The following is a 16,305-nucleotide window of genomic DNA, read 5'->3' on the forward strand; positions in this document are numbered from 1 at the left end:
CAACTGTTCAAACTGTGTGCAAATAAGGCAAATGCCAAGCTGTAACCAATCCAGCTGTTTCTGTACCTCACGTGTGTTTTCTGTACATCTCTTTCCTTTTTCTGTCCATAAATATTATCTGACGATGTTGCACCCCCCAGAGTTGCTCTGAACCTATTCTGCCTCCGGGGATTACGTTCTTTGCTCAGTTATACTCTGCTAAATTTCATTTACGTTTTTAATGAAACAAGTATTTGTTGTTTATCTGAAATTCAAGTTGAACTGAGTGTCCTATACTTTAATTTGGCAAAATCTAATCCTGGCAATGGAAAGGCCCTGAAGGAATTTGAGGCAGAGGAATAACATAATCTAAGATTTAATAAATACGTTTATTTATAAAATTAAAACTATGGGTTACTATAAATGAGTTTAGAGGATTTCGAGGCATATAAATAAGTTCCAGGAGCATTTCGAGAAATTCATGATGCAAGGTCTCCATCTAACAGGTAGAGCAGTTGGTGCAGATGAGATGAGCCTGATCGCCAACCAGCCTGGAGGAACCATGAGCTGTCTCTGCACTCCTTGTCTTCGCCTTTGCATGGTTCTTTACCGGTTATCCAGGCCTATCATGCCCAGTATTTCCTTCCATCCTGACCACATCCCTGCGTGGGAAGTAGGTCACATCAATGGTAAATATGCGGTCGTTACGCAGATGTAGAAACCGAGGCTCAGAGAGGTGAAGTGACCTACCCAAGGTCACACAGGGAGGCGGCACAGGACCAAGATTACAACTCAGGTCTCTGCAACTCCAAAGCTCTTTCCCTTCTCCCTCACTGCTCTCGGTTCTTAAGGCATCCAGCCTGTAGTCTATCCATGCCGGAGGCTTGCAGGCAGGTCTGGGTGTGGGGCGCAGGAAGGATCCCCTAGGGGCAGCTGCTGGCCTTGGTGCCTGTCGTGTCTTCGCTGGAGCCGGGCGTGCAGGTGGCGGACCCTCCTCGCCTCCTGGGCTATGAAGAAGGAAGCGGCGATGGCATGCCGCAGGCGGCGGGCGTAGGCCTCCAGGAGCACCGTGGAGCCCGCCAGGAGCTGCAGGGCCCCCGCGGCCAGCGGGGCAGCTGCGCGGGGACGCCGGGCGGGTAGCAGTGGGCAGCGGGCGGAGGTGAGGCGGAGCTCCCATTGGTAGGAGCTGTGGACGGAGAGGAAGGGGCTCTCCGGGGCCAGCTGGTTGAAGAGGAAAGGGATGAAGCCCAGGACAGTGTATGCCACCTTGGGAAAGGAGAAAAAGGCAGCGTCAACTGAGGGCCTCTCTGGCCACTCCCCACCTCTAGAAGAGGCTTGTCCAGCTCTCCCTGCCTTCATCTGCAAAATGGTTACAGAAATAACCCCTGTTTCCCAGGGTTTGAGGAGGACCCAATGAGACTAGGAGTCTGAAACAGGTTCTTTTGCCAAATAAAAATCACCATACAAATGTTACTAAGGTTAGTATCTTTGAGCAGAATATTTTAGAGAAAACAAATTGTCTATGGATGTTTGCTCCTTGCTGAGTCCTTACTGAATACTTTAGATGTCCTATTCCATCCAATATACACAATTCTATGGGTCGAGCCCAGGAAGAGCCTAATTTAAAAGATGGGAAGTGGCCAGGCGCAGTGGCTCACGCCTGTAATCCCAGCATTCTGGGAGGCCGAGGCGGGTGGATCACTTGAAGTCAGGAGTTCGAGACCAGCTTGGCTAACATGGTGAAATCCCGTCTCTACTAAAAATACAAAAAGTTAGCTGGGTGTGTTGGCACGTGCCTGTAATCCCAGCTTCTCAGGAGGCTGAGGCAGGAGAATAGCTTGAGCCCGAGAGGGGAGGGTGCAGTGAGATCACACCACTGCACTCCAGACTGGGCAACACAGCAAGACTCTGTCTCAAAAAAAAAAAAAAAAAAAGATGGGAAGCCCAAAGCCACACATGGGTTACATGTTGCCAACCCAGGGATCAGTCTCAGCCAAGGTGGGTCCCCGTGTCCTGCTTATAAGCATTGGACAGTTTCCATAGGTATGTCCAGGTGAGGAAGAATGGTATCTAGAGAGGCAGGGAAGAAAGAAGTTCACCATTTGAACTTTGGAACCAACCTGGGTTGGATTCTGCACTAACCCAGGTGCAGAAGGATAGCTTGCCACACCCCAAATGGTTCAAATGAATGCAGGAGAAACTCCCAAAGCTTTCAGAAAAGATGAAATAATGTGAAAGCAATGAGTGGGCCTGGACAATTTATGCTTTCCCAGAGGATCAGAGAGTGCCAGCCTCAAAACTTGCTGAGTGAGGGCCCGCAGCTTGCAAGAAAATGCTGGAAACAATGGTGGGGCATCACCGGGGCTCTGGAAGGCACAGAGAATGATACTGGAGGAAAAGCCTCAGAGACTGACTCCTCGGCCAGAGTCATTCAGAAAAGTCAGATTGAATGTTTTAGGAAAACCATCAGATTACTTCCCCTCCCTCCCTTCCTTCCTTCCTCCCTTCCTTCCTTCGTCCCTCCCTCTCTCTCTCCTTCCTTCCTTCCTCCCTCCCTTCCTTCGTCCCTCCCTCTCTCTCTCCTTCCTTCCTTTTTTCTTTCTTCCTTCCTTCCTTCCTTTCTTTCTTTCTTTCTTTCCTTCTTTCTTTTCTTTCTCTCTTTCTCTTTCTTTCTTTCTCTCTCTCTCTTTCTTTCTTTCTCTCTCTCTCTTTCTTTCCTTTCTTTCTTTCTTTCTTCGTTTCTTCCTTTTTTTTTTTTTTTGGAGTTTTGCTGGCTCAGGTTGGAATGCAGTGGAGCAATCTCAATTCACTGCAAACTTTGCCTCCCAGGTTCAAGCGATTATCTCACCTCAGCCTCCTGAGTAGCTGGGATTACAGGCACACACCACCATGCCTGGCTAATTTTTGTATTTTCAGTAGAGATGGGGTTTCACCATGTTGTTGGCCAGGCTGGTCTTGAACTCCTGACCTCAGGTGATCCACCCACCTCGGCCTCCCAAAGTGCTGGGATTATAGATAGGCAGAGCCACCATGCCCAGCCCCCTATTTTTCTTTTTATGTATACGCGAGAAAGATATGGCAAAATAAACCTATGTTAAATAATAAGTGAACTATTTTATACAAATACAATTAAAATTCTAAATGATAAGAAAGCATTGTGTCAAGGTTGAATTGGTAGCATTTTCTGCCCTAAGGATACATAAAGTAATGGTGTGACTTGCAATTGATGACTATCTGAGATTTGGTGAAAAAGAGTAAATCAGGGAACATGCTTAGAACATTGCCTGACACATTTCTTTACTGTGACCTATGGTAAGAAATGCATTTTACAGGCCAGGCATGGTGGCTTATGCCTGTAATCCCAACACTTTGGGAGGCTGAGGTGAGAGGAATGCTTGAGCCCAGGAGTCTGAGACCAGCCTGAGCCACATAGTGAGACACCATCTCTAAAAAAAAATAATAAAAATTAACTGGGTGGTGGTGGTGCATGCCTGTAGTCTCAGCTACTTGGAAGGCAGAGGTAGGTGAAGTGGGAGGCTCGTTTGAGCCAGGAGGTCAAGGTTACAGTGAGCTGTGATTGCACCACTGCACCACTGCATTCTGGCATGGGCAACAGAGTGAAACCCTGTCTCAAAAAAGGAAAGAAAAGAAATGCATTTTACAGTACCTTCAAAGCAGAGATTGTTTTGTAATTGAAGAAAATATTCACAAAACCATACACTCCCTTATTGCCTAAGATGTAATCTTATAATTTTCCAGTTGATTCTATTTCATTAAAAACACTATTTATGACTCCTTAAATTGATTAAATTGATTTTGTGCAGTCTGAAAAACACTTTCTTAATATGTAATAAGTACTTGATAAATATAAACTGTTAATATTATTAGCTCGAAGTTTGACACTTTGATATGTTTTATGCAATGGACTTTTGTGTGAGACCTCACTACTAAAAATTAAAAATAAAAAGATCCGTGGCAAAAGAAACGATCGAAAAACACAACTCTTGATCTGATAGTAATATATCCGATTATAAGTCGATAGTAAATATTTTCTATATCACTATTAAAATAGCAAATATTTCAGGCTTTGCAGGACATACAGTCTCTGTTGCAATTACTCAACTTTGCCTTTGTAGGGCAGCCACAGACAATATATTGACAAATGGCATGGCTGTGTTCTAAAAAAGCTTTATTTACAAAACCAAGAAGCCATTGGATTTGTCCTGAAGGCTATAGTTGGATGCCTCCTGATCAAGGCCATTCCAAAGTCCTCCTCCAGTCCAACATAGACAGATGTAAGCTATTAATAATAGCCACTCTTTATTAAATAATCTCTTTTGTGCCATGGAGCTTACTAGGTACTTTAAGACAATACCACATTGTAAGACACAATAGCCTTGTAGGATTAGGAGGATCGATTCAATTTGTACAAATGTGGAAAATGAGGCTAGGACAAGCTGCCACTTGTGAAGGGTGACCTTGGATGCAAGTTATTTTAAGGTGTCTGGGTTTCAGCATCCTCAACTGCAATAGGAAGTGAAAATAGAAACCACTTCCTAGAGCTGTTGTGGGTATCCGGTGAGTCCCTCTGCCCATGGTATGGGGCCCCATGGATGATTCAAGGACTATTTCTTGGAGGCAAGTCAAATTTAATCACAAGTCAAGGGTTTAACAGACCCTCCCCCTGCCCTCAAAACAATGACTCCCTTCCCTTTTCCCATCATCACACTTACATCATACTTGACCGTGAGCGTGATGGGCACAGTTGGCAACTTCTGAGCCCAGTCCACAGTCGCCTGTGCCAGGAGGAAGGCTACATGGTCTGTGGCCACCGCCACAGCCGTGGCCACCAGGAGCAGGGCAAGCAGCCCCAGCCTTAGAAGACAACTCAACAGCTCCTCCTGTGACAGCCTCAGCTGAGCCGCCTGGAGCAGCCAGGTGGGTGGAGGGGCCAGGAGGTGTGTAGCCTGGGCCTGTGCCAACCGCTGGGTCAGCTGTTGAGTGGCGTAGATATTGTCAAACCGCAGGTCTGTCAGGTAGCAATGGAGGTACCATGCCGACTCCACCAGGAGGCCCAGCATAAACAGCCCTGTGACCACTCGCTGGGTCCCTAGCGCTGCTGCCCGGGCCAGGGACTCCAGGCCAGAGAAATCCTCCAGGACCTGCTGAGTGACCCTGAGCATGTGAAGGTAGAAGGCAGAGCCATTGTCCTGGGCCTCAAATGTCAGGCCCCGGCTGCCTGCCTGGCCTGTGGGGCCCAGAGCCCTGGATGCTGCATGCAGCTGGTGAGTGGTATTGAGGAGACTCTCCAGGGAGCCCTCGGTGACACACCTCAGCACCTGCCCGGCCGCACCCACGTTGGCCAGGACGTTGGGCACCACAGCAATGGCCAGGGTGGCAGTGCTGTAGGACAGGAGCAGCCGGCGGCCCTGCTCCGTACCCAGGGTGGGCACGCTGAGTGCAAACAGGCAGCGGACTGGGGGTACCAGGCCCAGGCTCAGGAAGACCAGGAGGCCACAGACAGTGGCCACCATGGCTGAAGGTCCAGGAGGATAAAGCAGCAAGGATGCCAGCCAGTGATAAACCAGACCTGCAGCAGCAGCAGCCAGGGAGGCACACAGGAGGAGCTGGGTCAGCAGCTGGCCACAGCTGGCTGGAACAGGCTGGGAGAAGGCGTCCCAGGCAGCCTGCAGTGGGGCAAGGGCCTTCCAGAACCCCAAGTGCCAGGACCTCCACCTGCACACAAGGAAATTGAAGGGCATCTCTATCAGGAGGTGGGTGGGTGGGTGTCTGTCCACTGCCCCTGCCCCACAAACCCATCACCAAGCTCTGCTAACAGACTCCACCCTTGTAGTTACCCAGGTGGACCCATCAGAGTAAGTCACTGTATACCCACGTGACGCAAGCTGAACCAATCAGAGCCTTCCCCAGGATTACTCTCGCTGGAACTGTCAGGGAAGAGCCCAATTCCCATGCAGTACCTGAGGATGTGAGGATGAAAGTCTGCCCTGTTTGAGTCCACTATTACAGTTTTGTGAAGGCAACTGGCCCAAGAGAATGAAAGAGTCATGGAGCGAGAAGCACAGGTGAAAGAGAGAGAATGAGTAAGAGGAGAGAGAAGAAGAGAAACGATTTCAGTTGAATTAATAGTCTTGGTGGCTTGCTGTATGATTCTGGACCTTCTATTCTTTCTGAACTTCAGGGTCTCCTCTATAATTTAGGGGTGAGGAGGGTGAACTAGTTGACCTGTGAGGGACTTTTATATTCTATCATCCTTATATTTATTCATTCAACAAGTGTTTATCAAGCAATGACTTTGTGTTAACCATTGGAGAAACAGGAATGAAAAAACAGAAGTCCCTACCTTCGTGGGGCTTGCACTATGTTAAGAGCGATGGCAGAGGAGTAGTAAGGAAAGCTTGGATTCTGAACACATTTTGTTGGCAGAGTCAACAAGATTTGCAGAGGCTGATTGGTTGTGGGGTGTGAGAGAAAGAGGGGAGTCAAGGATGACGAGGTGCTTTTGTGTCTGAGCAACTGGAAGCACCAAGCTGTCATTTCCTGAGATGAGAACTCTGTGGTCAAAACAGGTTTGAGTGGAGGGGGAGAGAGGAGGAATTCAGTTCAGAACTCTTAAATTTGAGATTCAGTTGAGCCATTCCGTGGAGCTTTTGACAACGTGGTTGGAAATAGAAGTCAGGAATTCAGAGGGGAGGTCAGGCTGGAGTTATAACATTGGGAGTCATTGATTATTAGATGTCTCCCAACTTTATATCCCTACCTAAAGCCATGTGCACCACGAGATTCCTCAAGAGAGTGTGTCACTGGGGAGGAAAGACATCCAAGGACATGCCTCAAGGTGCTCCAAGGTTAGGGGCTCTTAGATGAGGAGGAACCAGCAAAAGAGACTGAGAAACCAATGTGGTGCTTAGGAAGCCAAATAAACAAAATGTTTCAAAGAGAAAGGAGTGATCAAGTACGTCAAATGCAGCCAACAGGTCAAGAATTATGAGGACTGAGCAATGCCTATTAGCCGCTTAGAGGTCACTGTTGACCTTGGCAGGGAGAGTTCGGTGGCTTTTGGGGCCAAAATCCAACTAGACTGGGTCCAGGAGAGACGGGAAGGAGAAGAATAGGAAACACAGATATAGACAACTCTTTCCGGTAATTTCTACACTAAAACAGCAGGGAGATGAAGCAGTGGCTGGTAGCTATGGGAAATTGGACCAAGAGAATTCATGTAAAGGGAGGAAATCTATAGCATGTTTGCAGGTGGGAGATCTCATCGAGAGGGGAGACATTGACAAAGGGGAGACTCCCTGGAGTGACACCTGTAGGGGTGGAGGCAGAGAGTGAGACTGAGAACATGCAAGGTGGGGCTGGTCTTAGAATGGAGCAGGGGTCGTTCATCCTTAATAGCAGGTGGGAAAGCAGAGGAAATAGGTACAGATGATGGCGAATGAACAGGCAGCGTGTATGCACCTGTGAAAAGTATCCTCTGATATACGCAGAGCAGAGTAATGTTAAGGGCATGACCTCTGGACTGCCTGGGCTCAAATTTCTGCTCCACCACTTGCCAGCTATGTGACCTTGGGTACATATCACAACCTTTCTGTGTCTCAGCTGTCTCATCTGTAAAATGGTGCAATAAAAGTATGCACCTCCTGGGGTCACTTTGTTTCTGGCACATGGTAAGTATCACATCAGCTATCACCTACCACTAGAGTCAACTCCACCGGAGCAGGGACTGTGTCCGTTTTCATCACTGATATGTCCCAAGTGCCTACAATAGTGTCTGCCATGTTGTGAGTGCTCCAAAACTATTCATTAAGAGTAGCATGACCGATTGCTTCTGTTTGCTCAGGTTGGCAGGAAGCAAGGTCAGCAGAGAAGGTAAGATGCTGGCGGAGGTGATGGATGCTTGAAGAGGAAGAAGAAAGTACAAAATGGTTGCCCAGGAAAGTGGGAGAACAAACGAACTGGGGCAATAACATATGTGCTGGGCAACACTGAGGCCCACTTGAGGTTGGAGATCATACATTATCTTAAGTGAGAGCAGGCAGAAAGGTTATACGGGAATATGGTTATAAAGGGCAGGGAGGGTGGCGGGGAGGCTGTCACTGTGTTGGTTACAGGCAAAGCTGCTGACTTGCTCCACCATCATCAGCTTGAAGGATAAGCATGTGACTGGGTCTAGTTGATCCAAGTACCTCTGATCCCCTGGCCACGGTGACTGGTGCAGGGATTGCACCTGACCGGAGATGGACCAATAGAGCTTTCCTCAGGGTTTTGCTGCAACGACAAAAAAAACTGCCCTTTGTTGCCTTGAGAGCTAAGCTGGTAGGAGGATGCCTCAAGCCTTGGGGACCACCATGTAGTATGAGTCGGCCTGGGATGAAGGCAACACAAGGAAAACAGTGTTAGGAAACAGACAGAGAGTCCCAGTGGCCTTGTTGGAGGACCTGGATCCAGAAATGCCTGAAGCCGAAATCTATGCCGGACCACACACTAGGAAATGTCTGTTTTTCTACAGGCAGTGTAAGATCAATCTGTCACTTGCAACTCAATGAGTCCTGACTAATACAGAAACCTTTGTCACAGGGCTTCTGGGACAATAAAATGAAATAATGCATGTAAAGAAGTTTACACAGGGTCTGGCACAGAAGAAGGATCCTATAAAACTGCACCACTTGTTACTCTGATGATACTTATGTCAACGATGTAAATGTTTCACTCGAGTCTCCTCTGTGCCCAGGCTCTGTGCTGACCCCTGTGGACACAAAGATGAATTAAGTCCTGGTCCCACTAAAGGAGTTCACAGTCTAATTGAGGAGACTTAAATAGACCATTAGAGTTTAAGTTCATTAACAAAGAATTCTGAGCATAGTATGCCTGGGCCTGGACTGGGGTGGGATAGATGGAGAGTGACCCAGTTTTACCTGGGAGTCAGGAAGGCTCCCTGGAAGAGGTGACATTCCAGCTGGGGGTGGAAGGACTAGTGTCAGTTTGTGGGTGAAGAAGGGAGTTGGACATCCCTGACAGAAGGAACAGCGTGTGCAAAGGTCCTGTGCTCTGACCATCAGGAAATAGGGAGTTGGGAGAACCAGAACAGTGGGAAGCTGAGATGCAGTGAGGCCTGTGGGGCTGGAGTGAAGGTCACAACCTTGAAGCCCTAAAGGCTGAATCATATGCAAATGTGCTTTATTGTGGCCCACTCTGTGTGTGTGTGTGTGTGTGTGTGTGTGTGTGTGTGTGTGTGTGTATGTAAGCTGCCCCCATTTGGAAATAAGGAAGTTTCACATTAAAATCTGGGTTTCCAGCTTTTCTTGAGAGATAAGAAGATCTGGGTTAGAGCTCCCACCTTTGCAACAGGTAGCTGGAGCTGAGTATCCACTACCCACCTTTGACAGGGGAGCAGCCCTGCAGACTGCATCCTGCTGATCAATGAACGGGTCTGTCTGTACACCCAGGTGGCCTTCCACAGGTGCAACCCCTTCCCAGCTCCCGAAGGCATTTGAATTTGGGACTAAACACCCCCTTCTCCTATATAATTAATATTTGGAACACAGTAGCTTTTGGAATAATAGCTAATAATAAAAACAATTTTAAGGATTGAAAGCCAGTCCTAAGTCATATTGGATGACAATTCCTGCACGGGGTATTGAAAATGGCAAGGAAACTAGCTGCTGTTTAGTGAGTGCTTCCTCTGAGCCAAGCAGTTGCCAAGTACTAAGCATGTGTTTTCTCATTCAATTCTGGCAACAGTCTCGTAGATGTCATTATTACTTCCATTTCACAGATGGGGAACTGAGGCTCAGAGAACTGAGGATTTGCCTAAGGTCACATAGCCGAGGAATGGCAGAGCTGAAGATTTGGGTTCATATCCATCACCCCCAATGGCTGGCTGTTTTCTCACCTGTAGCCCTCAGTGTCCAAAGTCCCCAGACCTACCCGGTCTTGACAAGTTGCTCAGCTGCTCCTGGGTGGCCTGGCATGCTGTCCAAATGGCAGTGGTTTCAGGCGGGCGGTCACTGGCAGCTGTGGCAGGTGGAGAGGAAGTGGGGGAATCGCTGGGACTTGGGAATCCCTGCCACTTCTGCTTTTCCACTCTTTAATGAAGCTCTCCTGGCTGCCTTGTCCCGCCCTTTTCGGGGCCCACCTCCCAGAGGGTTGGGCAAGCTGCCTCATCCTCTGCCCACAAGCAAGAGCGGGTGGAAGGTGTGGGAAGAGGAAAAGACAGCCTTTTCCAAGTGATGTCTCTAATCTTGGTAGCAGGAAGGTAGAATTAGCCCATTTTACAGAGAAGGGAACTGAGGCACAGAGAAACCATACAGCTTCCCTTTCCCTCCCACTCCATAGTTGTGTGCCCCAAGGGGAGCCTGATCCCTGCTCTTGGGACTCACAGGTGATAATCAGACCCCTGCCAAGTACTGGGAGCAGTGGCTCTGGTCTCCTTCCCCAGCCCCCTTCCTGTCTTTAGCCTGATTTGTACCTCGCTTCAAATCTCAGCTCTGTCCCTCCCTAGCTATGAGACCTTGGGCAGGTGACCTCATATCTCTCTGCTGGTTTTCTCCCCTTAAAAAAAGTTTAATGAGGCTGGGCACAGTGGCTCACATCTGTAATCCCAGCACTTTGGGAGGCTAATGGGGGTGGATCACCTGAGGTCAGGAGTTTGAGATCAGCCTGACCAACATGGTGAAACCCTGTCTCTACTAAAAATACAAAAATTATCTGGTTTGTGGTGGTGCATACCTGTAGTTCCAGATACTCGGGAGGCTGAGGCAGGAGAATCACTTGAACCTAGGAGACAAGGTTGCAGTGAGCTGAGATCACGTCACTGCACTCCAGCCTGGGCACAGAGCGAGACTCCGTCTCAAAAAAAAATAGTTAACGAAAATAACAGTTAACATTTATTGAGCACTTACTATGTATCAGGCATTCTTCTAAACAATTTCTCTTCAAATTCACTGAACCCTTACTTTGAACATCCCTTTATGGTAAAGATGTTATTTTCATTCTTCAGCTCAGAAAACTGAGACTCAGAGAGCTACGTCGCCAACCACGCCACTCAGCTATTAATGGTACTGCCGTGATTTCTAACCAGCGGGCTGGCTTCAGGGTATACCAGTTAGCCACTGGGCTCTGCTGCTGTGGAGGGGATAATTCACAGACCTCGTGATTACTTCATAGTACAGCTGGTACTGCAAATAGTAGGTACTCAATAATGTAAATTCCCCACGCACACCCTCTGCAGTTAGTGCCCTGCAGGTCTGCTTTCAGGCTGTCCTGAAAGCCAGTTCCTACCTGGAATGCAGACACCTCTCCGGCATCTCTGCACCCCATCACTCCCAGCAGGCCTCCCCTGAGCCCCCCAGGCTCCCCCTCTGTGGGATGGACCAGTAGGGGCACAGCCACTTTCCCTTATAAGGACATGTTGCCTGGGTCACTCTCAGGCCTGAAGGGGAATGTCCTACGGCCTGGATAGGGGAAGTGACATTCTTACAGTTACACAGCGATTGAATGGAATACCTGTGGCCAGAACCCTCAGAGGGCCTAACACACTTCCCAGACCGTGCACCCCTGCAGGATGTTAGGCCAGCTACCAGGTCTGCAAAGAACTAAGTACATGAGGCAGACTAGCAGCAGCAAACTTGTGTACCCACAGGGGCCACGCTGCTTAGCTCATGAACAAAGCAGGATGAATGCAAATAGCAGTGAGCTACAAAGGGTAGCCTCCCACTCCCTCCTGTCTGGTCAGCTGTTATTCATCTCCAGTTGAGGGTCAAAGCCCCTTGAAAACGAGGCCCACCATGACCAGATTTTCCAGCTTTTCTAAAGACGCCAGTCATTCTCTTTTTAATGTAAATGCCAGCTTTTTTTTTTTTTTTAAATGAAAGACTACCATGCAGACCAATCTTAACAGGTCTATGGGCCAAAGCCAGCATGAGGAGCATCAATTTTCACCTTCCACGGGAGGCCTTAGTCGGGCCTGCTGTTAGCTGTCTGGCTGCAAGGAGATGTCTAGCTATTCCCCCAAAACTGCAGGGGCCCTGGACTGGAGGCAGCAGACCTGAACTCAAATGCCAGCTTTACCACTTACTGTGCTGTGTGACCTTGGGCAAGACACTGTCCCTCTCTGAAGTTGTGCATCCTCTGCTATAATGAGGGTAATACAGTACCTACTTTAAGGACTGTTTGAGGATTCAATGAGATAATGCATATAGAGTGTTCAGTAAGCAATAGGTAAATGCTCATGCCCTGTTCCCTACTTCCTGGGATGACAGTTCTGCCAAGCGAGCCCGTCTGCTCACATCTGATTGTTGAGACTTCTGATGCTCACCAGGCCACCCTGGCCTGGATCCCATCACATAGCAAACTTCAGGGCATTGTGCTGGTCAGACAGAAAGAGTCCTAGAAGCCAGCCACCAGCATTTGCCCAGTTTCTGCACAGGCACTAGGGAGCTGGTTGGATAAGGACCAGGCAGTTTGTTTCCGGAAGGCCTCTGGTGGATATGTAAGATTTGGGAGCATCGGGGCATAGGGAGTGAACAGGCAAAATATATTTTTGGCTTTTCTTGGTACATGTAGGCAGTTACCTCTGTCTATATAAGGCCGGCCTGACCTCAAGGCCCACAACATCCGGAAGGGGCTTCTGAATCATCAAAAATAGAATCAGCTTTGTTGAGGGGAATTTGTGGGTGGAGGATTCAGAGCCATAAGACAGAAGAGGAAGAGGAAGAGGTAAGCCTTCAGATCTTCCTGGAGAGCCTGGTCTGGGATCAGAATCAGAGACCCATAGAGTATTATTTTCAGTAGAGATGGACTTTTGCCTTGTTGCCCAGGATGGTCTCAAACTCCTAGGCTCAAGTAATCTGCCCACCTCAGCCTCCCAAAGTGCTGGGATTACAGGCGTGAGCTACTGTGCCCAGCTGCACAGAATAATTAGAGTCACTGAATTCTTCAGCCTTCTTTAACGTTGCCACTGTCCAGATAGTTTGAGAATACAGAGAAGCAGCCAAAATCTTCCTATATTGCTGGTGCTATCCAATAGCAACAGTATGTGAGCCACCAACTCGAACCGTATGCATAATTTAAACTTTTCTGGTAACCCTACTCAAAGTCCACTGATTCAAATGTTAGTCTCATCTAAAAACACCCTCACAGAAATATCCAGAATAATGCTTGACCAAATATCTGGGCACTATGGCCCAGTCAAGTTGATATATAACATTTTTTAAATTTAAAAAATCGAATTTTTAAAAACGGAAATCAATTTTAATAAAATATTTTAGTCAATGTAACATATCACAAATATCCTTTTAACATGTAAATAATATAAAAAATTGACAGGATGTTTTACATTTATTTTCTCATATTACAATTTTCTACTTATAACAAATCTCAATTTGAACTAGTCACATTACAAATGTTCAGTAGCCACACATAGCAAGTGGCTACTGTGTCACACAGGGCAGCTATAGACCATTTCCATCATTACAGAAAGGTCAGTGGGTAGTGCTGCTCTAGGCCATTAGAACCCGTGACCGCTAATGCTGAAATGGACCTCCCAGATCATGCAATTCAAGGGTCATAGATTCAAATGCTTTCACAAGCCAGGAAAGTGACAGAGTTGACAGAGGAGAGCCAGTGTAAGTCACTAAAGAGTGGTGGGGACTGAGGCTAATGAATGTTTACGTTCCAACTTATGATTTCCTCCACATACTACTCAGCTCCAAACAATTGTTGCCAGATGCCAAAGAGGGTCTCATATTGCTAGATCTGGTATTTTCCTTTCCAAGAGAAGCAGAAATCCAGATTTTTATGTGAAATCTCCTGAATTTTAATGACTAGCAAATAATAATTTAAAATTCATCAGGGGTCTGGCACAGTGGCTCACACTTGTAATATCAGCACTTTGGGAGGCCGAGGCAGGTGGATCACTTGAGGCTCAGGAGTCTAAGATCAGCCTGGGCAACATGGAAAAACCCCGACTCTACTAAAAATAGAAAAATTAGCTGGGCATGATAGTGATGTTGTGCACTTCCAGCCACTCCAGAGGCTGAGATGGGAGGATCACCTGAGCCTGGGACATGGAGGTTGCAGTGAGCTGAGATCACACCAGGCCAGTGCACTCCAGCCTGGGCCACAAAGCGAGACCCTGTCTCAAAAAAACTAAACATAAAAAAACCAAACTCGTTGGGGAGGGGACAAACAAAACCTGGCTGAGGGCTGGCACCAGATTGCAAGCTCTGATATGTCAACCCTTTGTGCCTTACTCTTCTCAAAGCTTGTTTCTCCAGACCCCTCCCCATGCTCCTCCTCCCTGCCCTGCACCCGGGAGGTGGACCTGGACGGGCTGCATCAAAGCCCCCCTTGCATTCTGGCTCCTGTTGGTGCAACACATAAAATTTCATGTGTCAACTTGGCTGGGCCACGGTGCCCAGAGATTTAGTTATGCATCACTCTTGATGTTTCTGTGAGTATGTTTTGAGATGAGATTAACATTTGAGTAAGTGGGTTTTGAGTAGGGTGGATCACCCTCCAGAATGTGAGTGGGTCTCATCCATCAGTGGGAGGCCTGAATATTGCAACAGACTGACCCTCCCTGAGCAAGAGGACACTCTGCAGCAGACAGCCTTCAGGTTCCAACTGCAGCACTTTCTTGGCCCTCCAGCCTACTGGTCTCCCCATCAGATTTTTGGACTTGCTAAGCCTCCACAATGGTGTGAGCCAATTCCTAAAAGAAATCTTTCTCCTTCTGTCTTGATAAGACACACACACACACACACACACACACACACATGCGCACACCCTGTTTGTTGGTTTCTCTAGGGAGCCCTGACTCCCCAGCAGGAGAGCTGAGGGATGGAGGAGAGGAAGAGCCCACCCCTTCCTGCAGTCACCAAGAGCCAGCTGTGTCCCTGGACCCAGATCCCATCAGGACGCTTGCTCCCTTGAGGCCTTGGGCTTGGAGGTGCTCCTCTACTCCTCACTCCCTGATTTCTCAGCACTGGGGTCCCACAATTTTCCTGTGGTCCCCCTACTCTCTGCTCACCTTGTAACTTGACCTTTTACTAAACTGTCTACAAATTAGCTAGTTTGCATGCTTTCTATTTCCTCTTGAGGCCCCACCTATGTGCTCTCATTTCTCAGATGAAAAAATCGAAATCCAAAATAGTAGGCCAGGTGCGGTGGCTCGTGCCTATAATCCCAAAGTGCTTTGGGAGGCAAAAGCAGGAGGACTGCTTGAGGCCAGGAGTTTGAGACCAGCCAAGGCAACATAGCAAGACCCTGTCTCTGCAAAGAAAATAAGAAAACAAGCCAGGTATGGGGGTGCACACCTGTAGTCCTTTTTACTCAGTAGGCTAAGGTGGGAGGATCATTTGAGCCCAGGAGTTCAAGGTTACAGTGAGCTATAACTGCACCCCACACTCCAGCCTGGGCTACAGAGCAAGATCCAGTCTCAAAAAAAAAAATAGTAAAGAGATCTGCTCAAGGTCACACAGCATGTTAGAGATGGAGCCAGGATTCCAATGAGGCTTATTGAACTCCTTGTTTAGTGATTTTTATTTCTTCTCCTTTTTACGATACCATCACCACCTCCATTTCTCCACCTACTTGACTCTGTATCTGTTTGGCACTCATATTGGAATATGTCTGTGTGTAATCTGTCACTCTGTGTACCTGTAGTTCATCACTTCTGTGTGTTCCTGTGTTTTCCTTGGTGTATTTCCTTTATATTTTATTTCAATACTCCCCCGGTGATGATCACCTAGGTGGCCTCAAACAACAGTGGCACAAATATCCTTTGACACTGTCTCCTTAGGACCCATGAGGTAGTTTTCTGGGTCATAGGAAATACAGATAATGAATACCCCTAATTACTGCCAAGATGCTGGCCGGGCTGACAGGATTTCTGTTTCCTTATATCCTACCAGGACTTATTGTCCACTTTTCTTATTTTTCCCAGTCTGATTGGCATGTTGTTGAATTTATTTTAATTTGCATTTCCCTGCAAATTATAAACACATAGGTTTGGGTATCTCTTCATAATCCTGTTGGCCATGTAGATATCTCTTTTCAGGATGACATTTCGTACCTTTTGTCCACTTTTTTCTTGGGGGCTATGGTAAATGGCTTCCAAACACGGCAGCCCACTGTCCCTGGTGGATGCTGCCCCTACCATCAAGGGCTGGAGTCTATTTCCTTCCCCTTGAACCAGGCCAGTCCTGTGGGCTACTTTGACCAATAGAATTTGGCAGAATTGACGTTCTTAGACTTCCACATCCTGCCCTTAGAGGCCTTTTAGCTTCTGTTTTTGTTGCT

At 47.7% G+C, this 16,305-nt stretch overlaps 1 protein-coding gene across 1 annotated transcript; it reads right to left on the reverse strand.

Moving 5' to 3' along the window:
• Window positions 1-503: 503 nt before the first annotated feature.
• On the reverse strand, window positions 504-9,974 carry OCSTAMP (osteoclast stimulatory transmembrane protein). The gene is given in 4 exon segments (XM_003954472.4): window positions 504-888; window positions 891-1,245; window positions 4,713-5,715; window positions 9,931-9,974. Coding segments are annotated over 4 exon segments (1,698 nt in total). The 3' UTR covers window positions 504-592.
• Between the last annotated feature and the right edge of the window lie 6,331 nt (window positions 9,975-16,305).

Source organism: Pan troglodytes, chromosome 21 (genome assembly GCF_028858775.2).
Source record: "Pan troglodytes isolate AG18354 chromosome 21, NHGRI_mPanTro3-v2.0_pri, whole genome shotgun sequence".
Taxonomy (NCBI): domain Eukaryota; kingdom Metazoa; phylum Chordata; class Mammalia; order Primates; family Hominidae; genus Pan; species Pan troglodytes.